Source organism: Protopterus annectens, chromosome 1.part2 (assembly GCF_019279795.1).
Source record: "Protopterus annectens isolate FY-2018-M chromosome 1.part2, PAN1.0, whole genome shotgun sequence".
Classification (NCBI taxonomy): domain Eukaryota; kingdom Metazoa; phylum Chordata; order Ceratodontiformes; family Protopteridae; genus Protopterus; species Protopterus annectens.
Window position 1 is genome coordinate 233,072,541 of NC_056727.1, and position 24,337 is coordinate 233,096,877.

Below are 24,337 nucleotides of genomic sequence, written 5' to 3' on the forward strand. Positions count from 1 at the left end.
GAGTTGTTTACATCAGAGGACAACCTCTTTGGACCAAGGGAGCTATCAACGAGCATCCTACTACTATTGGAACTGTCTGGGTATCTTTCTTCCACATTGCTCTTGTTTCTGCCTGCAAATCCTGATATTTTATGACCATCTCTGTACGCAAGACACTGTAGTCACTGGGTGTAGCAATTTCAATGATCGATGCTACCTTTGTCTTCTTTTCGTGGACCACTATATCTGTTTTTCTCACATCTATCTTTTGGACTGTTGGTAATTGGTGATCCTATGTGATGTAGAGGTCATCATTTTCTATTATGCTTTGTGGCTCATGTTTCCAGTGTTTTTCAGCCACTTCAATATCATAATGTTTGCACAATCCCCATTTCAACAGTCTTGCCATATTATGCCTTTCAGTATACAGTCCTCCTGCTATTAGTATGTCACAACCAACAACAAGGTGTGCGACTGTTTCCAATTCTGTTTTACAAAACCTACATTTATCTGGTTCTCCCACATATTCAATGGACTTTATAAACCAATGTGTACATAGACCACTATCTTGGGCCAACAATATTAACCTTTCATCTTTTGGTTTGAATTCGCCTCTCCTTAACCATTCCTGCGTTCGATCCTGATCAACATGAGGTTCTTCCAGGAGTTTTCTATACTTGCAACTATATCTATGCATTTTACACAATTTTTGCCTTCTCATCTGATCAGTCACCTTATATTCTTTTTTTTGTTTTTTTTGGCACATTCAGTTGCTGCCTGATTTTTATTTACTTCTGGTTTGAATTCCATTCCCACTTGACACAGATGTGCTTCTGCTAGAGAAAGCACAAAAGTCATCTTAGATTTATTCTCCTCATGTTTCAAAACTTTCACTAAGTTTGGGTCTTGTGAGGTCAGTAAATGTGTGAGCAGTCCCATGATTACAGATCTATACATGTAATCAATTTCAAGAAGGCCCATACCGTGTTTGGGACGGGGAATATATACTCTTGGTATCCACTGATTTTTAGAAATCTTTTGATGAGCATGAAGCTGCCTTCTTGTTTTCCTGTCTAATCTATCCAACACCTTTTGGGGCCAGCAAATCACTCCAAAACTGAAAGTTAGGACAGGAAGAGCAAATTGGTTCATAGCTTTAACTTTGTTCCTAGATGTTAACGCGGTTTTCAGAATTAATTTAAGTCTTCTAAAGTATTTCCTACTGAGTTTTATTTGCATTTGTTCACGTTTTTCCTGTGGAAGAAAACCTTTTTGCACTGAGATAACTAGTCGACACCCCAGGAATGCAATCCTGTGTGAGGGTGTCAAAAAGACTTGAATGTTCTCTTGGAATCCTAGCCTGTGTAAGAAATCTTTCACCCAAGTGAGATTCCTGACACTTTGAAAAAAGCTCTCTGCAAAGACAAGCAAGCCATCCAAATATGGGATAATGTGGATACCCTGTAGCCTGACATGGACTATGACAGAAGCTGGGCACTTTGCAACACTGTTGTAGCAGTGGTTAGCCAAAGGGTAAGGCAGAGAAAGTACAGTTGTGTTGCAATTACTATAAATGCAGATGTCTGAGTAGATCAATGTTTCCGTACTCATTCTTGGATCTTCCTACCATGTGAAGCCTATGACTGGCCCAGTTCCCAGAGTCTTTGCATCATCTCCAGCTCACAGACATCTAAGACTGATATCTGGACGTCAGGGTGTAAAGCAACATCTATCAGTGCCATCTTCAAGTCCTACTAGGATGTGAAGTCAACCAGAATTCTAGGTTCTATTGCTATCAGAGGACTACTCAGAAAGAAACCTCCTCAGCAGAACAATTGGAATTAAGTGAATCTTCCCCATCAGTACCGCATGGAGGAGTACACTTGGTTCGACTATGCAAGATCTTGTGTCTAATCTTCACCAAGGGCTGAGTTGAATGATCCTACAAGTGAAAGGTCCCTTTTCCTCTTAGCAGGACACACTGTACTGTGGAGTTGGTGGGGTGTTGATCTGCTGGATGAGAAGGAATCCCCTGGAAAGGAGGAAGGCACTCCCACTGACATCTGTTCCCATGTTGTATCACTCACAGAACCCATGTGTCTGAAATTACTTGTTGCCAGAGAGAGATGGAGCAAAATGGAGAGAGAGATTTTGGGGAAGCACTAAAGGATCGCCAGGTGGGAAGGGGAGAAAATTTGCAGATTGAGTTATTGGACTACCTTCATTTCTGGGAAGTTCCCTTCTTTTTGGGTCATCTTTGCTTTTTTTTTTTTGACTGTTTTCTTGCCAGAATTCTGCTACATCTGCTTATTTTGCTTTTTATAAAAATCCTGATGAAATTCTATATCAGAAGATCGAAGTTTCAAAACTTCAAATCTGATATAGCTGAGACCATATGATCAAAGTCTTGAAGCTTTGAATCTTTTAACGGAGATCTCTGTTCAGCGCGGAAAGGGAAGATTTCCCTTTTCTGCAATGTAGTGTGGTCTCGAAGTTGGTATATTTAAGTAGCGAGGAGGTGTGGGGGGTGCGGGGAGGCTTGCCCCCCTGCTTAGAGCATTTAAATGGTTTGTTTTTAGGTTGTTGTGCTTGATTACATTTGCAATGTTTCAAAACTTCGATTATATGGTGTTGACCATATCATAATCAGATTCAAAGTTTTGAAACTTCGATAATGTAATATAGACCCAAGAAACTCGGCCCTTATACAGGGGATCAATTGAGAGTGCCGACACCAAAGGTTCTTTAGGTATTACTGAAGTTTTCTCATGTGTTGCCTGGCCAGAGGAATTATAAAGATGCAAGATGCCTTGTACCCGGAGGCTTGCAAGAACTTCCTTGCAGTGAGATGACTTCCATAAGCCAGCTGGGTAAAATAGAGAGGCAGGAAAGTTCTGCTTTTCTGGGGACAGGAAGGCCATTTGGGATGCTGTGTCCAGCAGTGCTCCCAAGAAAATTATCCTCCTGGAGGGTGTTTGCTTTGATTTCTTCTCGTTGATGGTGTATCCTAAGGAGGTTAGGAGGGTTTTGACAAAGAGGAGGTCCTTGAGGAGCTTTTCTTTGCAATCTGCCTGAATGAGGCAGTCATCCAAATAAGGGTAAATTTGTATATTTTTCTGTCTGCAAAAGGCTAAGCATTTGGTGAACATCTTGGGAGCAGTAGATAAGCCAAAGGGTAATGCAGAGAACCGAAAGTGTTGTGAGCCTGCTCTGAAGCGAAGGAATTTCCTTTTTTTGTCAGCATAGGCAGCAGCTGCTGCAAAGTTAGCATTTTGAATTTGGGGACTACCAGGAAGGTGTTCAAAATGGATAGATCCAGGAAGGGGTGACAAGTGCCCTCTTTTCTGGGAACAAGGAATAGTCTGGAATAAAAGCCTTTGCCTGTTTGATCTGAGGGAACAGGTTCTACTGCCCTTAGGATATGAGAGTTTGGACTCGTTTCCAATCCCTCTGTCCACTGATTTGGAGGCAAGTCTGGGTACCCTCTTAGAGCTGGGAGTTCGTTGGAGAATTTGTATCCCTGAAAAATTATCTTTAAGACCCATTGGTCCTTTGTTACAGAAACCAATTTTCTTTGCAGAGGGAGAGCCTTCCTCCTAGTTTTTGGTGAGTGAAAAGAAGGCAGAGGGGGGAGAGGGAGTCACTGAATTTTTGCCATAGAGGAATTCCTGCTGAACCTAGGAGGTTGTACCTGAAGGAAATATTTTACTGTTTGCATAGATTTTGCTTTGTCTTCCATCTTTTTAAGCACCTCTTCTGCTTTTACTCCACACAAGCAGTCCTTATCCAAGGGTGCATCAAGTAATTTAGATTTGACATGATCAGGGAGAGGTTGTTTCTTCAACCAAGCATGTCTCCTAATGACAGATCCTGACACTGCTGCCCTGCTTGAGGCTTCTAGGGCATCATATCCGCAGTGTAATGAGTGTTTAGCCACTTGACAAGTAGAGTGTAGTAAAACTGCTAACTCTTTCAAACTGGCACAGTCAGGGAAGGTTGAATTGTTTTAATAGTTCCAAAGTGTGTTGTTGCTATTTTAACATCTGGAACTGACAATGGAGTTCTCTGACAGCTAAGGTTGCCGAGGTGTATACTTTTTTACTCCATCTATCCAGGGCTCTGGAGTCCTTGTCAGAAGGAATAGGATTCCTTGCAGAACTAGCCTTAGCTCCTTTTGGTCCCTGTGTAATGACCTCCGGGTCTGCAGCAGGATTTCTGTACAGGTATTTGTAAGAATCCTGTACTCTGTAATACCGGTCAGGTTTTCTGGGAGTAGGTGGGAGGGCTTCAAGAGTTAAGCTGGATTCATGGAAGACATTATCAACCACCTCTAAGATTGGAGGGATGGCCAAGCGTCTACTGGGGCAGGTCTAGAAACTCTCAGTCTTTTCTTAGACTGAGGGAAGTCCTGGGATTCCCACTGGAAATGTTCCCTGAGGGTGTGAAGGGTTTCCCCAAAAGAAAGATCTTCTGGTGGGGAGGCAGAAGGAATGGATTCCTCTGCATCTGAATCCTCATAAGCAGTCAGAGGTTGTTGCTCCTCTTCAAAATCTGAGTAATCAGACTCATCAGAATCCTGCTCTGTCAGTATTTCAGGAAAACTCTCTCTATTCCTTTTAGAAGGCATGGCCTGACTACCCCTGATAAGGGTGATAAGATCCTCTGCCATTTTAAGTATCTGAGCTTGGGGTGGTGGAACAGGAGTAAATGGTGGCTAGAGGGAGATTTCCTAGGAGTGGCTTTGCTTCTAGGCCTAAGAGTTTCCATCAGTCTGAGAGAAACAGTAGTCAGCAGAGAAGACGTCTTTTTGTCTAGATTTGTTAGTGTGAAAAACCTCCTCGGAAGCCGGTGCCTGCATTGTGGCTCTGGATCCAACCAAGGCAGAGACAACTAAAGGCTCGGAAGATGAAGAAGATTTCTGCGGCATACCGGACTTCGAAAGGGTCTCAGTAGAGGCCTGTGAAGGTATCGAATCGGGCATCAGGGGCTGCAAAGCCACTTCACTGAATTCTGGAGAACTGACGGTCCTGCATAGCGGTAGAGTCATTGAAGGCTTAGTCTTGTATGGTCTGTTTCTATCTTTATCCTTACGTTCTTCAGAATGTCTACGGATTGTTGGCTGACGGATGACATTTTGGAATGCGAAGATGGAAGATGAAAATACCTGCAAGAGTTCTACGATGAATGGTTCTCGCTTTAAAGAGGGCACAGAACCGGCAACAGGGGACATTGTGGTCTGGGCCTAAACAAGTGACGCAGTATGAATGGAAGTATTGGTGTGGTATTTGCTTTCCACAGGCGACAGCTGTTAACTTTTTCGGGCATCGGTTAGTGCAAGAAAAAGGGATCCCCAACAGGGTACTTAGCTTTAGACGTTTTCAGCTGTAATTCAAACTCTGGAAGTGACAGACCGGCACACTTGCTAACGACTTCTGCTATATGCTCCATGGCAAGAAATACTGATGTAATGGCGTCAGCTGCCTTCCTTTATAGCACTGATGACCTGATGTCAGGCAGCAAGCGACAGCAGCCGATACAGAAAAACATTGACTGTGGTATTCGGGCCGGCGGCTACCAAGACAGGCATAACCCACAGGTGATGACTGCAACAGTGAAACACGAAGAACATCTACAGCTCCACAACATGGCAGGTATAAATTGGGAACACATGTTTTGAGTACCTGTCAATGGTAAATTTTTGTTCTGATCACACAAGGTTTAGAACAGTTTAATAAAACCATCCTATTTAGTGCACTTCCAAGCAATATGTGTTGTAAGAGGTTCTTTTAGCAGCGTTGATGAAATGCACATATGATGTAAATCACCCAACACAGTTTCAGAGGTTGGATTACATATCTCTCAATTGTACAGATTTTCGCAGAATGTCCAAATTTTTGCCTCATATTTTTGGTCTGTTCCTCATAAAAAGTTTTTTTTTTGACAAATCACTGGGATAATCGAAGAATTAAAGTCACTAATACCACAGTGGTGCAGCGGTAGCCTTATTGCCTCACAGCAAGAGGTTTTCCCGTTCGATTCTCGGCTGGAGTGCAGGGAGTGCCTTCTGTGTGGAGTCTGCATGTCCTCCCCGCAGTTGGGTGGGCATTCGAAAGACATGTGTAAAAAGGGCGTGCCTTAGTTGAAGGTTGGACGTCGAGCTGGCACCTCGGCATTTGTGAAAAATCTACTGCCAATCATTAGCGGACCGGAGTTCTGCTGTGGTGACCCCTAACTGGGAAAAGCCGAAAGACAACAACATTCCAGTTTCAAACTTCATATCCTTCAGAAAATTTATGCCAACACAAATCCTGTTATTCTAGCAATTTTCTAAGTTTATAAGAGCAATATTTAAAATGTGCCTCTATTTTTGGGCCTTTGTCCCCCCATTATGTCAGGCTTTGTCTAGATTTCTTGCACAAACAGGTTGAGAGGTATAGGTTCATAGATTAGTACTAAGCTAACTGCCCTTGCGAGCCATTTTAAGCCTAGCCAGTTATCCCTTGAGACTCAAACCCCGCACCTTGTGTTTGTAAGGCAAACACCTTAACCATTAGGCCACCCTCCCAATATGATTGGATATCACAGGCTGATGACATGTATCCTTTAATTATCAGTTTTGTAATATCGTGATTTAACAGTAATTTTAGACTGTGGCCAAATTATCTACCAATTACTGGATAAATAAATGAACTAATCAATTTGACTAGTACAGAAATACATGGGCGATAGTTGAAAAAATTTTACTGTTGTTAAAGCTAACAATGTAGTAAGTTATCTTGAATCTGACCCTGACTACACTGACACACGAGGAATTGTGTACAGTTCATAACACTACAAAAGTCCTAAGCAAGGCTTGGTAAGTTAGTTACAATACAACATTATAGTAAATTACATATTCCAGATTTGCTGGTTAGAATAAGGAATTAATTTAATGGACAAGACTGTGCAAAATATTCCCACAATTACAATAAAGTATAGATGCTGTTTGACAGTTTAGACCGAGTTGTACCCCAGTGTGAATACTCAGATCTTAGGATACACAGACACCTAATTCGGCCTCTTTAGTTATACATTCATTCTCCTTCCCTTTTCCACATTTTAAGAATGTTTAATAAAAACTTTACGAAACAAAGATAATAAAACCCATGACATCTTTAAAGAAGACAAGTGGATACAAGACAGAAAGGCAGTTAAAGGATAATCTAAGAACACTTCATGAAGTGCAATATGAGTTGCACAGCATACAGACATCAAGGGTGGCAGAAATAAATATGAGGGGGCAAAAAAAAAAAAAAAACCATAAAACTTGATATGAAGAGAAAAAGTACAATTCCTTGCATTCTAAGCACATGAGCAAAAAGGCCAGACTGTTCAAGGCCACCTGTACTGATATTCTGTTAAACTCTCTAAGTCATCAACATATTAAGTTAGCTTTCCAAGGAATCTGGCTGCCAGCTATTTAGTGCCTTACTGCAAAAAGCCATTAACTAGTATGAGCAAACTGCCGTAGCAAACAGGTGCATTACACTGCTTACAGAAATATGGCCTACACTACTCTCAGTACTGTATTTCAGTACCTGTGGTCACCCTTCTTTTACACTGATGGGTTTCCGTTTTAAACACATCAACTTAATGAGAGAAAGGACTTGAAGTTCTACATTCTTTATATCTCAAGAAGCACTACAGGTGACTTGTCACAGCCTGAGTCCAATTAATCACAATTTGTAACTTCATGTGACATCTGGTTCAATATTCCCTCTAACAATAAGTTTTGCCCATCACAGCTTGACAACTGCTTAATTCACTACAATTTGCATGACTGTTTTGTATGTTCCTTACTAAGGAAAGCAGTAAAAACAATTTATACTACCTTGTTAAAAGACATTTCTAGAAATGGGGGAGGTGCTAGTACACATTTTTATGTGCTATATATTAGTACTCACTTAACTTTAGCTCTTTCTACAGCTCTTTTATCAAAAGCACAGATACACAAAAGTTATTACAAAACCTTGCCATTTGAGAGTGAGGATTGTGCAAGTAAGAAAACAGAAACCAATAAGCCTATAATCGTGTTTCTGAAACACCTGTATGCATCTTGACCACAGACAGCAATACTGAAACAAACAAAAAAGGTACTTACTGTAAACACATCGTCATCCCCAATCTCAGCTTCATTATGGAGTGTTGAAGACGAAGTTGTTGACCCTGAGAGGTAAATACTAAAAATTAGAAAAAAAACACAACTCTTACCTAATCTTGTAAATTCCAAGCAAAGCTTTACTAGTCCAAATTCTACATTCACAATTTCAAAGACACAGCTAAGCAGTACTTACTAGTGTAATGTTAACTGGAAACAGCTTTAATTTATCGGATGCTAATAGATCGACAATTTAAAGGAGTACTATAAGTATACCACCATATTCCTGGAGCTCCATTAAAGGGGTACCCTCCATACTCCGGGAGCTGCATTAACCTACCACAAATATTCAAAGGCTGGATGATTTATCAGTAGGTATATTTCAGAACCACAACACCCGAGGAGCAAATACAGATAAAACTGATTTTTCAAATTGCTGATGTTATGTCCTAAAAGTTCTATACTTCTGTCAAATACAAATGTAAAAACAGATTTTACCTTTGAGGAAGAACTGCTGAAATCTGCAATGCTCTACAGAATACAGTTTTTTTAGAGAAACTATTACATTCTAGTTCATTTTGAGGGCACTGAGTTATGTTTTTATTTCAGTTCTACTGCATTCTCTTCATAAAGTGAGCCCCCTTCCCAGTAGAAATCCTACAAACCCTTCATGCTGCCTTTCATTTCTTAATGATCGACAAAAGCACACATAAGTGGAAGCAGAACATAATGCAATTAATGTTTCATAATCTGTTTTTGTTGTAGTGTTTAAGTTTCCAGCTTCTCTCATGCCCTACGATATAACAGTATTGGCAATTAAATAAGGTAATAAACTTGACTATCAAGAAAGTCAAGATGTCTTGAAAATGTACCTGAAAAACTGGAACAAAAAGCCACAAGCAAAGCCAGCAAAACTTCACTAGAGCTCCTGAAGTGGCATCTAGTGACAAAACTGCTTGTGCTGCTCTACAAGAGATACAAGGCTCATCTGGGGCCACAGCAACCCCTGGACAAAGGCTCTACAGCTCAAACTGCTACGAAGTGTGGATAAAAGCACACTGCTTTTTAACAGGCACAGTATTCTACCATCGTAATCGCACATTACCTTTCATGAAACACTGCACTTACATTTGATGGCACAACAGTGGACTACAAAACATAAAATTACTCATTTTCCTCTGAAGGTGCAGTGTATCAAGTATTCTGGATGGTGTGTGTGCACGCGTGTGAAATAAATCATTTAGGAATATATCCCTTCTTAATAATGACACCCCCCCAAAAAAAAGTAAAACAGGAATAACGTAGAGAGTGCTTCTTTATAAAGAGATTACTACTGTAGTTTTAAATTTATAGATTACTGTTGTAGTTTTAAATGTATCCTTAACTTCACCTCCCATGGTTCATATCCTAAATAAATTCCAACTGGGTAAATTATGAAATAAAAAACTTCCAGACAAGTCACCAAAAATCCAAATTTTATTAAATACTCAGTGATGAGCACTTTTGACCTTACAAATACTTCAGATCAAAGTAGGTGGATCTGTGGCAAATGCAGCAGGGATTCTGGAAAAGCAGAGGATTTAAAAAAATGACACAAAGGAATTAACCTTGCTCTCTTCATCCATAATTGACAACATGATAGAATGAAACCTCATGACTTTAGTGTTACAGTCAATAAGAAGGGATGATATCACCTACCTTACACTGTTCTACTGGAAGCCTTGGCCCTTACTGCATGATACCCTGACTTAAATACAGAAGCACAAAGGTTACAAAAAAATCATGACATACACAGGGCAATGCAAGAAACTTGTCATTTTAACTTCTCATAAAACAGCTACAGAACTTTACACACACCATCTTTTTATGTTTCTATGGGTTCACTAGACAATCTCGAAATACTGAAATGTCAAATTTCAGTATTTTGAGACTGAATAGTCGAAAGTGCAGTTATGTGAAACTGCACCATCTCAAATACGGAAATGTCGAATCTGCTGTCGTGGTGTCGCATTTGTGATGTGCAATGCGGTTAGTGGATTTAGCTGGGGATTCAGGTAAGTGGAGTTTACGTAAGGGTATTGGGTAGGGATTTTAGTGTGTGTGTGCGCGTGTGTAGTGGTGGTTTTTGTGTGTTTAGTGCAACCTCGGAGTTAGTATATACAAGTAGGGGGGTGGGGGGAGCTTGATCCCCTGCTTATAGGTAGAGTAGGTGTGTTTGTATATTATGTTGCATTTGTGTGTGTTGTTTTGGTTGTTGTAGTGTAGTTAGTTAGGTGTATGTGTGTGTTTGTGGTGGTGGTGTGTGTATGGTCGCGATTTTGGCTTTCACGGTTGTGGGTTTTCGGGTATGTGGAATTTCGACTATACAGTCTCGAAATACCGAAATTCGACATTTCAGTATTTCGAGATTTTCTAGTGAATCCGTTTCTACACATACATCTGAGCTTAACACATCAGAATACTTAACTCCAAAGATTCCATTTAAAGGATTCTTAAGATGAGTATTAAGCAGCATGCCAATCATAGCCTGCTTATTATATGTTCAAGAGGTGAATCTTGGCATCCATGTAGAGAACACATAATTTAGGCTTATGACTGGTGAGACTATCATAATTCTTTGTAGTGCATGGAACTATTTGCTTTATGTTCTACTAGTTAAAGAGGAAAAAAAAATCAAGTGTTTTCGAAGCTGCCACAGTCAAGAGAGGTAGTGTAATATAGTCCATTACGTTCACACTAACCTCCAAACGTCTCAACTGTCCAGATTTTCGCAGGAAAACCAGACTATTGCTTCATATTTTTGGTCTGTTCCTCATAAAATATGTCGTATTCAGATGAACTACTGAGGCTTGAAGTCACCAACCTCTTAAGAGGCCAATGTGGAACACAGACCCTAGCAATGTTTGACAAACAGTCAAAATGTGGAACACCCTTTTTTCGCACTGCGTGAAAGTGTGCCATTTCCATGGGGCCTGGCCGAAGTAGGCTTTTTGCCAGAAGTACACAGCAAATACTGTACACATCTGTAAAATTAAAGACACACGTCAATAAAGTTAGCAGAAACCATTGATAAAATGCAATATACTCAGTAGAAAAATGCTATACAACAGTATTCAAGTGCAACTATTAAAAAAATACTCTTTAGTACCTGCTTTTCCAACCCCTCCATATCTTCTCCCAACTAAAACAAGTCAACTCATCCAATCAAGGACAAATCAGAGCAGAATCAGGGACAAAGAATTAATAAGGGAAACATTTAAAATTTTGCTAGCATTACCTTGAGACAGACAGAATAAGAGAATGTGAATTAATACATACTTTCTGAAAATAAAAGTAGTCTAGTTATTTTTTACATGTACTGCACCACCTTTTCTCCAAAAGTGACCAGCCTAGCTCTCAAAGAATCAGGGACAAATCCAGAAAAGAGTCAAGGGACACTTACAGTATTACTACTATCTTGAGACACTGACAGAATAGAGAATTGCTCTTATAAACTTAGCAAGTTGCTTGAACAACAGAACTTGTGTTAGCATGCATTTTCTGAGGATATGAAGTCTGAAACTCAAACCTCTCATTTAGTGAATTTAATACTTGGTGATTTTCCAGAAAACAACACATTTTATGAGCAACGGACCAAAAGGGAAAAATATGGAACTCTACTCCTGTCTGATCCGATGTTTAATCACTCCTACCCTCTGCACATTCAGCCACTTACCTCTGCCCAATAAGGAAACAAAGCATCTGCAGCACGTTCAGTAGTCCACAACCCCCAAACGCAATCAGGAAGAACAAATAAATCATCCAAGGCAGTGGTATACCTCCCAGGCAACAACAGCAATCAGCAGCCCAGCAACAACACCACCACAAGCATCCCGGATCAAGTAAACCAAACTGCAGCCTTTTTGTAAGTTCTCTACCTCAGATCACTGTATCTGATGAAATGCACTACCCATAACAACTCCCGTTCAATCGGTGCCTCCATGTCCAGTCTCTGTATCCCGTCCCTCTTATCCACGATAATAGAAAATGAACCTAAAATGCAGTCAGATGAAGAACGCTGCGACTTTAAGAATGCAGACTAAGCAAGAAAAGAGGACATGTTAAATAAACTGTACCTACAAACTTTCAACGATAACTCCTAAAACAGTGCACTTGGGAAACAAAGAATCCCTTTACAATTAAACCCATGAGCCACAGCAATCCTACTAACTAGATAGACCCCAAAAGAGAATTACTGCAAACCTGTAAAACACTAGCTGTCAAAGAACAAAATAATTTCCTAACAAGTCTACTTGGATGCCATTCTGGTGCTTAACTGCTTTATCTTTTTCAGAATATGCGCAAGTAATCAGCATGCTATATGCACCACAATCATACTTATAGGATCTCCTATAAGAAATGCACGATTTGTGTTTTTTCTAAGAACATGCCACTTGCAGATGTGAAATAGCAGCATCTCACCAATGGCCAATTTTATAACTTATAGTTTACGCTGATTAATTTTTGAAGAACTACTGTGACATTAACCAACACTTTGTGGGTTTGTGCATTTTCTTCCTCTGCTATCTCTATGTCAGTCAGTAACAGGGGTAAGTTGTGTTAAGTTTTTTATTATTATATTACATGCAAGCATCTCTATTCCAAATGAAAACAGCACATAAGAAAGAAGTTAAACAAATACAGCATGTAATACCAGATACTGATGTTAATGCAATTAATTTGTTTGGCAGTGGGGACAGAGCATGTTAAAATGGAACACCATTTAACAAGTTGCTTTAACCTTCCATTGCAAAACTGGTGCTGCTTTTTTTCACCATGATGTTTCTACTATAGATAGAATAGAAAGGAGGAAGCTACTAAATGACAGAGCAAAATCCCAAAAAGGGAAGGCATCACTGATCAGTATTAGAAAAAAACTACAGGCACTCATAAAATTGTCTAAGGCCAGCTTCGAGAGAAAAATTGCACAGGACACTAAGGATAATCACAAGGCTTTCTTTAGTTATGTTAGGAATCTGGGTGGTAATTACCAGATATGCTCAGAATTAGTCCAAAATGACAAAAAATACACTGAACCCACAGACATTGCCAACATCCTAGCTGACAGGTTCAGCGCAAACTCTCCCTCCCACCAAAGGGCAAATATCTATCCCAGCAGAGTGCTGCCCCCCTGACATCTCAGATGCTCAGGTAAGAGTTGCCCTCTCCAAAGCAAAAAACACAGCATCAATGGGACCAGATGGTGTCCCGGGCTGCGTCCTACATGAACTCCAAGAAGAGCTAAACCCAAACATAAAACTACTGTTCAATCTCAGCCTTACTACAGGATATGTGCCCAAAGAGTGGCGTACAGCAACAGTGGTCCCTCTCCATAAAGGTGGTGCCTCAACGGATCCTGGGAACTATCGCCCCATAAGCCTGACTAGCTTGGTCTGCAAAGCTATGGAAAGGATCATCATGGACCTCATAAATAAAGATATTGGGGACCTACAGACACTGGATCCTACCCAGTTCGGCTTTGTTAAGGGCAGATCCTGCCTCTTAAACCAGGTTGATTTCTTTGAAACAGTCACCAAGGCCATTGACAAGGGGAAGGTGGTCCACATAGCCTACCTAGACCTCGCAAAAGCCTTCAATACAATACCTCACTCGGGCATTATAGATAAGCTCACCAGCTTAAATATAAACCCCTATGTCACTAGATGGATTGCAAACTGGCTCAAGGACAGAACCCACATGGTTAGAATTGCTGGAGCCATGTCAGACTCCAAACCAGTTACAAGTGGTGTCCCACAAGGCTCAGTCCTGGGACCTCTCTTGTTCGGTATATATTCCTCGGAGGTACAGGCCAACACGGAAGGACTGTGGCTGACCAAGTTCGCAGATGACTGCAAACTGGGCGCCATAATCAACTCTCCAGCCGACACAAGCATCCTCCAAAAGGGCCTCATAGAAACAGACAACTGGTGGCAGAGCCATGGCCTCAAGCTAAATGCCAAAAAGTGTATAGTCATCCCCTTTGGCAAAAACAAAGTGCCCACAAATTACCACATAGGTGGTAATCCATTAAGTACAGAAGAAGTAATTAGGGACCCTGGGGACCCAAGTTGATAGCAATCTCTCATTTGACAACCACGTGGCCAAAGTGGTTAGAAAAACATTTTATATAGCCCACCTAATCATGAAGGGATTCACATCTAGATCAGGGGAGGTCATTGTGCCTCTTTATTCATCCCTCATCAGGCCCATAATTGAGTACAATGCCCCTTCTGGGATGTACCTTACCAGACACCTGCAGCAACTGGAAAGACCCCAAAAGTACCTCACCAAGAGGATCAAAGGGCTCAAACAGATGCCATATGCTGCCCGGTTAAAGAAACTCCAGCTCTACTCAGTGGCATACCGCCTGTTCAGAGGCGATCTGTGCCTGACGTATAAAGCCATGTCCAACCCGGAATTAATGGACATGCTGCACCTCAGAAAATCCAAATCCCATCGAGCTACGCTCGAGACTTGAACCTCAGCACTGAAATAAATAGGACATGCTGGAGGGACAGATTCATAACCCAGAGGCTCCCTTCACTCTGGAATAAAATCCCAGTCCAGGTTAGGCAGAGTCCCTCATTGACTCTCTTCAAGAGGAATCTTGATGAGTCGATGGGAGATCGTAGGTTTACCCCGGGTATCACTTCCATGTCACTGTTAGACAGAGGCACAGTATACTAACCTCGAAAAAGGGCATAGCAAAATAAATTTAAAATGGGTGGTGAAAGCCAAACACATTCTGGCTAGGCTTATAAATGCCCTAGGGCAGATAGCCTAGTATGAACCTATGAACCTATGAATAGTTGTGTAAAATCTTACCATGGCCATAGATGTCCTTCTCTTCTATACATTGCAATATTCATAAAGTGGGGGGGGGGGTCTGCTGCTGGCAGACTCGTACACCCACCCAGTATACACAAGTCTAACACTACTGTAGGGTACGTGCGGTGTCGCACACAGCACAGGTCCTATGTCAGTCATAAAAAGACGTCTGGTATAAAGCGGACAATCAGCACGTACCAATCCTCTGAACTTTATTGCTGCTAGTCAGATGGTCTTCTCTGGTCGTCGCTCATTGGACAAGTTGCGGATCCCGATGAGGGAGTTCCCCGCTTTTTTTTTTTTTTTTTTTGCCTTATTGCTTTCTTGCCACTGTGTTTTTTTGAGGTTACATATTGGCTAGGAAGGGCAAGTGTCAGTGTGGAAGGCAAATTCCATATAAGGATTCTCAAACTCTCTCTTTTCCCTAGGTCCTCACCACAACCCTACTACTTGTTCTATTTGCAAGGCCTTTGTCCCCAAAACCATACAAAGCAGTTTAGCTTCTCTGAATTTATACATAGAAAACCAATACCTTAAAAGTCTTACTTGCAATATGGAAGGTGTGTCTGGCACTTCAGGGCAGCCGCTAAGGCAGCCAAGAAATCTAGGTCCGACTTACCTGCTGCTCCTCCAATTCCAGACATCTCCCCAGTGGCCGATGTTGGCCTGGAGTCCGTTTCGGAGTCGGTAGGCACTCCTTCCACAAGTACCAGGGATGGAGACCGTGAAGGACCCTAGTAGCATGTCCTCAAGGGATATGCGGGTGTCTGTTTCTGAAGTGGGCAGGGAGACCTTGGTTCATTGTAACCCAAGGCTTGTCTGGCACTCCACAGATCACTGTCCGAGAAGATATCCCTTCTAATATTGAATGTAGGCCGACAGGCCCATCCTCCTTCCACCCCATGGATGCTCCTTCAAAGAAGAAACTGAAAACGAAGCATGCTTCCCCTGCCCCCCAGGAACATCCCTTGAATTGACAGGCTTTTTCCCATGGACTGTTTAATGCCTTTATGGCCTGAGACAATCATCCTCTCCCTCCCTTCCTCCCTCTACACCACAAAAGAGGATTTCTGAGAAGCTTTCTGCAGATGAAGAGGATTCCTCTGGGAATGAATCTTTGGCTTATTCTGCTCAAATTTCATCTTCTTTGGGATATGCTTCCCCAGAAGAAGAATCAAATGGAACAGATTCCCTTGGACAGGACGTTTCCATTGGGGAAATCATTGTAAAGATGAGGAAATTCTTTAAATGGGATTGTTCTCTGGTGTCAGACATCCAAAAAAGATATTATGACCTGCTGCAGATGGACTCTCCTTCCCAGTCTGCCATCCCCCTGTTCTGCCAGCCTTCCTAGATACATTTTCTGCAGCTGCTAAGTGCCCTGATTCTCAACTTCCAGCCCCTAAAAGGCCAGACAGGTTTTATAAATGGCTCTCTATCAGACGATAGGAACGCCGTTTCCGCGAATGCAAAATGATTGACACGTATTGCACGAACTACATAAACACAGAACGTCCAAAAGGTACAGTTTTGTACCTACCATAAATGTAGATGTTAGAGTGCTCATACAGCTGCAGTCATAACAGATGGGTTATCTTGCAGTCAGGCGGGTCCTTGGTCGGCCGAATTCTAACGTCTAGGTCCGGCATCGGTTGTCGTCGCTTCCTCCCTGACGTCAGTGTGGCAGGGGTATAAAAAAGGCAGCCAACGCCATTTAATTCAGTTTTTCTTGCCCCAGATGTCAGGTGCCCCCAAAAGGAAGGCAAACAGAATGTTATGCAAAAATGCAATGTTGATAAATCAAAAAACAGTAGTTGCAAGCAAATACACCATAAAAGAGTACCCCAAAAGGTTATATGAAAAGGGTATGTCATAAGGCCTGTCCTAAGAGGGGTTGGAGGGAGGGAAACCTGGACTGCAGCTGTATGAGCACTCTAACATCTACATTTATGGTAGGTACAAAACTGCACTATGTTCATCGTGCATACAGCTGCAGTCATATCAGAAGGGAAGAATCCCAAAGCTAAGTAAGGGTGGCAGGCACTAAGTGGAACTAGGAGGGGCTAGGATGCCCTGCAGGACTGCTGTGGCAAAGCCCGCTCTAGATTTAGAGTATAGTGGGAGGTGATGGTGCTTGGAGAAAGTGTGCACTGAACTCCAGGTGGCTGCTTCCAAAATATCCTTGGTAGGGACCCCCCTGAGGAAGGCTGCAGAGGTAGCTGTGGCTCTGGTGGAGTGGGATCTGATGCATGCAGGCACAGTTTTTCCATGAAATGAGTAACAAAAGCGTATGCAGTGGACTATCCATTTTGAAATTGTCTGTTTGGAAATAGCCTTCCCTTGAGCACCTGCAGCATAGGACACAAAGAGTTGTTTAGATTTCCTGAATGGCTTTGTCCTGTCTAAATAATAAAGAAGTTGTCTGTGAATGTCCAAGGAATGTAATAGTCTTTTCCCCTTTGTTTTGTGGATTAGGATAAAAGGTAGGTAAGTGGATAGTCTGATTCAAAGCTACACTGGATACTACCTTTGGCATAAAGGTAGGGTTGGTTCGTAAGGAAACTCTGTCCTGATGGAAAATGATGAATGGTTGCACAGCCATGAGGGCCTGTAGCTCCGAAACCCTGCGAGTTGAAGTGATAGCCAGAAGAAAGGCAGTTTTCCATGACAAGTACTGTACCTCTGATGAAGAAGCTGGCTCGAAAGCAGGGACTGGTAGTTTCCTTGGGGGTTTAATATTCTTTGCCCCTCTGAGGAACTGCCTTAAGAGAGGATGAGAGAATAAAGGAGGATCTGTGTTGTATTGTGCAGAAATGGCTGAAGCGTGGATCTTGATGGAGGAGAAGGAAAGTCCATTGTTTAACATCTCAGCTAGGTACTGTAAGATTTGCGGTATATTTATTACCCAAGGATTCTGTCCCTTCGTTTGATTCCAGGCACAAAATCGTTTCCATTTAGCGGAGTAGGCCTTTCTAGTAGAAGGTCTTCTGGCCTCCAAGATGACATCCTGCACCTCCTTGGAGAGTAGAAACTGTTGGGAAATCAAGGAATTCTCCATGCAGCTAGATTTACAGTTTTGAGATGGCTGTGAAGAGTCTTGCAGCTGTGCTGGGACAACAGAAGAGGGACTAGAGGTAGGATCCATGGTGGGGAATGTGTCAGGCTCTTCAGGAGCGGATACCAGTGTTGCCTTGGCCAGTCTGGAGCAATGAGAATCATTTTCGGCCTCTCTGCTCTGGCTTTTAATAGAACTTTGGGCAGCAGAGGAAGAGGCGGGAAGGCATAGACTGTCAATGTTGACCAATTGAAGGAAAGTGCGTCCACTTTCCAGGCCTGTGGATGATAGGTCCTTGAACAAAATTTTTTCAACTGGCAATTTCTGTGGGTAGCAAAGAGATCTATGTCTGGCTGTCCCCATGCCTGAGTTATCTCTGTGAAAACTGAGGATGCAACTTCCATTCGTGTGGATAGTACAGTTGTGTACACCTACCATAAATGTAGATGTTCGAGTGTCTTCACTGTTGCAGTCATGACTGTAGGGTTCTCCCCTGCCGGCAGGCAGCCCTCGGTCGGCCAGAATCCCAAAGTCTGGGTCCGGCGTCGGCTGTTCAACCATGCTCCCTGACGTCAGAGCGCCAGGAGTACAAAGCTGACAGCCGACGCCATCTTCTCCAGTTTTTCTTGCCTCAGATGTCAGGAGTCCCAAAATAAAAAAGGTCCCATAACCTATGCAAATACACCTCAGAAGAATGGTGAAAAAAGGAAATGCACAAAAGTAAAAATAAGAGGGGACAGGAGGGGGGAAACCCAGACTGCAACAGTGAAGACACTCGAACATCTACATTTATGGTAGGTGTACACAACTGTACTATGTTCATCGTGTTTCACTGTTGCAGTCATGACTGTAGGGTAGAATCCCAAAGCTGAAAGAAAGGGAGGTGGTCATAAAGAGGAAGGGGCGGCTAAAAGGCCCTGCAAGACTGCAGAGGCAAAGCCTGCCCTAGACAGAGTAGAGAGGTAGATTGTAGTGCTTAGAAAAAGTATGCACTGAACTCCAAGTTGCAGCTTCCAAAATGTCCTTGGTAGGAACTCCCCTTAGGAAGGCCGCAGAAGTGGCAGCAGCTCTGGTGGAATGAGTCCGTATACTCCCTGGGATTTGCTTTCCATGGTGAGAATAACAAAATCTGATTCCATGAGCAATCCATTTAGAAATGGTCTGTTTTGAAATGGCTTTACCTTGGGAACTTGAAGCATAAGAAACAAACAATTGTTCTGATTTTCTGATGTCCTTGGTTCTGTTCAGGTAAAAACGTAATTGTCTGTGTACATCCAAGGAATGTAAGATCCTTTCCCCTTTATTTTGAGGAGTGGGGAAAAAGGTTGGCAAGTGGATAGTTTGATTTAAAGCCACTTTGGAAACCACCTTAGGCATGAAGGTAGGATTAGTCCTCAAAGATACCCTGTCTTGATGAAAAATAATATAAGGTTCCACAGCCATAAGAGCTTGTAACTCTGAAACTCTCCTGGCAGAGGTTAGGGCTAACAGGATAGCTGTCTTCCAAGATAAAAACTTGATGTCAGAAGAGGCAGCAGGCTCAAAAGGAGGCTAGGTTAGTTTTTCCAAAACATAGTTGAGATCCCAAGCAGGAATGGGAGGAGATCTAGGAGGTCTTAAGTTCTTAGATCCTCTGGGAAACTGTCTCATGAGCTGGTGAGAAAAGATGGGCGGGTCTGTATTATGAGCAGAAATAGCAGAGGCATGTATCTTAATGGAAGAGAAAGAGAGACCCTTATGTAAGAGACCTGTCAAGTAAAATTAATGTTAGGAAGAAGAGGATCAGAATCCGGAGCCTGCATCCAGGAACAAAATATTTTCCATTTTCCTGCACAAGATTTTCTAGTGCTAGGACGTCTGGCTTCTAAAATGACATCCATAACCTGCTTGGGCAGTAAAGAAGAAATCAAAGGCCCTGGATTAACCAGGCCACCAGGCTGAGAGTTCTGACATGAGTGTAGAACCTGACCCTGATGTTGGGACAGAAGGTTCGGAGACTGAGGTAAAACCCAAGGGGGCTCCAGGCATAGGTTTTTTTAGAGTTGGATACCAAAACTGCCGAGGCCAATTTGGAGCCAGCAAGATAATCATCTTGGGCTTGTCCTGTTTTATCTTCAATAAAACCTGTGGAAGAAGAGGAAGAGGCAGAAAGGCATATCCCGAGAGGTTCCTCCAACTGAATTCTGTAGTTGATGATTGAGATGGGATGCAAAGAGGTCTATGTGAGGACATCCCCAGACTGCTGTTATCATCCTGAATATTTTGGTGTCCAGCATCCACTCGTGTGGATCCGAAAGGTTTCTGCTCAGACTGTCTGCCAGGAAGTTTTGTTTCCCTGGTAGAAACTGAGCTTGAAGATCCAGATTGCAAGCTAGAGCTGTGTTCCATAGATCCATGGCTAGTCTGCAAAGTGGGTAGGAATGAGATCCCCCTTGCTTGTTTATGTACCACATAACTGTATATACATTATATTATGTGGTGTATAATATAATATAATTACATTCTGTGGTGTTGTCTGTCCGTATTAGCAGTTGTCCTGGTTGTAAAAGATTCCTGAAGGCCAATAGAGCTTTCTGAACATTTCCTTTAAATTGATATGCAGGTGCTTTTGATCCTTTGTCCAAAGGCCCTGCAAACAATTGCCCTGAAAATAGGCTACCCAAGCATAATCAGAGGCGTCCGTGGTTAGAATCTGAGTGGCAGGAGGCAGACGGAAGGGTTTCCCCTTTGTTTAGAGCACATGCCCTGGACCACCAGAGAAATTCCTTTTGAAGGCAAGGAAGGACGGAGATCAGTATGTCTAAACTGTGGCAATGCTGAGACCATACACTTTTTAGGTACCACTGTATTTTCCTCGCGTGTAGTCTTGCATATGGTACGAGAAGGATACAGGAGGCCATGTAACCCAAAGCCTGCAGGAATTTCCTTGCAGATAGTTGAGTTGGTTCTGAAAGTTGAAGCCAGCTGTAATTGTTTTTCGGATGTCAGAAATGCTATCTGGGTTGTGGTGTTTAGAAGTGCACCCAGGAAAGTTATCTGTTGTGATGGTGTCAAATTTGACTTTTTTATGTTTCCAGAGAATCCCAGGAACTTGAGGAGGTTCTGTACAAATTCTAGATGCTGGAGTAAGACATCCTTGCTGTCTGCCTGAATTAGACAATCATCCAGGTAAGGGTAAATTTGAATTCCCTTGAGTCTGCAGAGTAAGCTACTACTGTAGCCAGGCATTTGGTGAAGACCCTGGGAGCAGTAGACAATCCAAAGGGCAGCGCAGAGAATTGAAAGTGCCTCGATCCGGCCTTGAACCTGAGGCATTTTCTGCGATCCTGCCTGATGGGAATGTGTAAACATGCCTCCTTTAAATCCAAAGTTACCATCCATGCATCTTTGGACAGCATTGGAAGTAGCTGCTGTAGAGTAAGCATCTTGAATTTTGGAATCTCTAGAAAGGTGTTCAAGACCGACAGATCCAGAATGGGTCTCCATGAGTTTTGCTTCCTTGGGACTAGAAAGAGCCTTGAGTAAAAACCTTTTCCCATCTCTGAAAGAGGAACCAGTTCTATGGCATTCATAGCCAAAAGAGCTTCCACCTGGTTTAAGGCCTCCGTCCACTGATGTTTTGGAAGGTCTGGCCATCCGCTTGGCCTTGGCAAGGTATGAAAATGGAATTTGTAACCTCTTAAAACCACATCCAAAACCCATTTGTCTTGGGTTATTCGAGTCCAATTTTGATAAAAAAGAGAGAGTTTTCCACCGAGAGGGGCTTCCAGGCAAGAAGTTCCTATAGCCCAACAGAGGGAGTCATTGAGTTTGTTTCCTTTGAGATTGTGACCTGTCCTCTCCTCCCCTAGGGGTGGAAGCAGTCCACTGTCTTGGTCTATACGCAGCTTGTGTTTGAGGCCTCCCTCTGGAGCATCTATATCTACCCCTCTGAGGCCTGTCTGAAGTGGGAAAGGACCAACTTTTTGAAGGCCAATTCCTGCTAAATCTAGGTGGCTGTACTTGTAAGAAATCTTTAACTGTTTGCATGTATTTCGCCTTATCCTCCATCTTTTTAATCACCTCTTCAGCTTTTGATCCAAACAAAACATTATGCTGAACAGGAGCATCCAATAATTTAGCCTTTACTTGTTCAGGTAAATTTTGTTCCTTTAGCCATGCATGCCTTCTAATGATTGTGCCAGAGGCCGCAGCCCTACAAGAAGCCTCCAAGGCATCAAATCCACAATGTAAACCATGCTTCCCAACCTGTTCAGTGGCATGCAATAAGTCATGTAATTCCTTATCTGCACAGGCAGAAATGGAAGTAAGCTTTTGTTTTAAGACAGACAAGAGAAATTGCTGGTATTTAAGCATATGAAACTGACAGTTTAAAGCCCTAATGGACAAAGTAGCAGAAGTGTACACCTTTTTGCCCCATCTTTCTAAGGATCAAGAATCCTTTTCAGTAGGAATGGGATTTTTGGCAGAAGCGGCCTTAACTCCCTTAGTACCCTGAGAAATGGTTTCAGGGTCAGCAGAAGGGTTCTTGTATAAAAACTGATGGGAATCAGGAACCCTGTAATATCTATCAGGCTTAACAGGAGCAGGAGGAAGAGAGTCAGGGGTTAAGTTAGCCTCCGAAAAGGCATCATCCACAATATCCAAAACAGGAGGAATAGCCAGGGGTCTATGTTGGGGAAGAAGAAGAAAATCCCTCAGTCTTTTCTTGGATTCTGAATACTCCCGTCCTTCCCAGTGGAAATGTTCCCTCATTTCATGCAAAGTTTCCACAAAAGAGAAATCCTCAGGGGGAAAAGCTGATAGAATGGATTCTTCAGCATCAGAATCCTCATAAGGAGGGAAAGAATATTCCTGATCAGAAGAAGAAACTGAGGAAACAGAAGCCTGATCAGAGGAATCATAATAAACATCCTGCCTTTGCCTTTTGTCTGGAGGGGGATGTGAACCCCTAATCATAGTAAGTAAATCCTCCGCCATCTTGAGTAACTGTTTCTGTGACTTGGGAGCCGGTTCAGAAGAGGCCCGTGTTGGAAGTCTTTGATTTAGAAGGAGTCTTTGGCTTTGCCTTTACTAGTAGCTGAGTAGGCCTGAAAACCCCTTCGGAAGCCGGTACCTGCACAGCGGCGCCGGACTCCGGACCCATCCGAAGGAGCATTGTCCGAAGGTCCTGCAACAGAAATATTTAAAGGCCTGGTTGGCTCCTCATGAGAGTCCGTTTCAGCCATCGGTTCTAAAATGGCTGATGACAGGGGCTGCAAAAGCGCCTCACTGACGACGGCCGAACCAGAAGCTGGCTCCGCTTGTGCGCTATCAGATTTGGACCTCGGAGGCCTGTCTTTATCCTTGCGACGTTTGTGAACTCCGGGTAGCCGGGACAGTATCCGATGACATTTTGTAGTTAAAGCGCCTACCGAAGTAATGAAAAGCAAAATCGTACCTTCGCTTAATTGTACGTTGATTGAATCTAGCACAAAACTGACAACTAGCTACGTCGTGGTCAGGGCCTAAGCAAGGAATACAGTAAAAGTGAAAATCCTTATGAGGTATTTGCTTCCCACATGAAATACAATTATTAACTTTTTCTGACATCGGAGTGGAGCAAGAAAAAAAGTTTCCCCCAATGGGGTACTTAGCTTTGAGTGGAGAAGAAAGTCTTCGGACAGAGGTATATCAGAAAAATTTGTCAAGAGTCAGCAGTTCACAAGTGCCAGTCGGCTATCACCGCACGGCAAGAAAGACTGGAGAAGATGGCGTCGGCTGTCAGCTTTGTACTCCTGGCGCTCTGACATCAGGGAGCATGGTTGAACAGCCGACGCTGGACCCAGACTTTGGGATTCTGGCCGACCGAGGGCTGCCTGCCGGCAGGGGCGAACCCTACAATTATGACTGCAACAGTGAAACACGATGAATAAGAAGTTATGTACCTACCATAACGTTCCATGTTAGTTGTCTTCTCTCGCCTTCTTTCTTGATGGGTTCAGAGCCGATCCCTCGGCTCCGACTCGGCACTTGCTTTAGCTCGAGAACTCCTTTTACCAGCTCGAGGCAGCCCCATATCCCATGATGCAAGGCGGTAAGTACCCAGATCTCGTTTGTTGACAAAGGGCAATAACACCAAGCATAAAATACTTCCCAAAGGAAGAAGAAACTTACAGATGGAAAAAGGACCAGGTCTGAATGGCCTTTAGTATAATAGTTTCTTATACAAGGTCTGTCCAGGCCAGGGGGAAGGAGGGAGGGTCGCAAGAAAGAAGGCGAGAAGACAACTAACATGGAACGTTATGGTAGGTACATAA

At 42.7% G+C, this 24,337-nt stretch overlaps 1 protein-coding gene across 1 annotated transcript in view; it reads right to left on the minus strand.

Annotated features, from left to right (window-relative positions):
• SPRED2 (sprouty related EVH1 domain containing 2) overlaps positions 1–24,337 on the minus strand; it is a 575,527-nt gene that overhangs the window by 164,174 nt on the left and 387,016 nt on the right. The window contains exon 4 of the mRNA XM_044055771.1: positions 8,120–8,184. Coding sequence (XP_043911706.1) covers positions 8,120–8,184 — 65 coding nt within the window. The remainder of the gene's footprint in view (positions 1–8,119; positions 8,185–24,337) is intronic.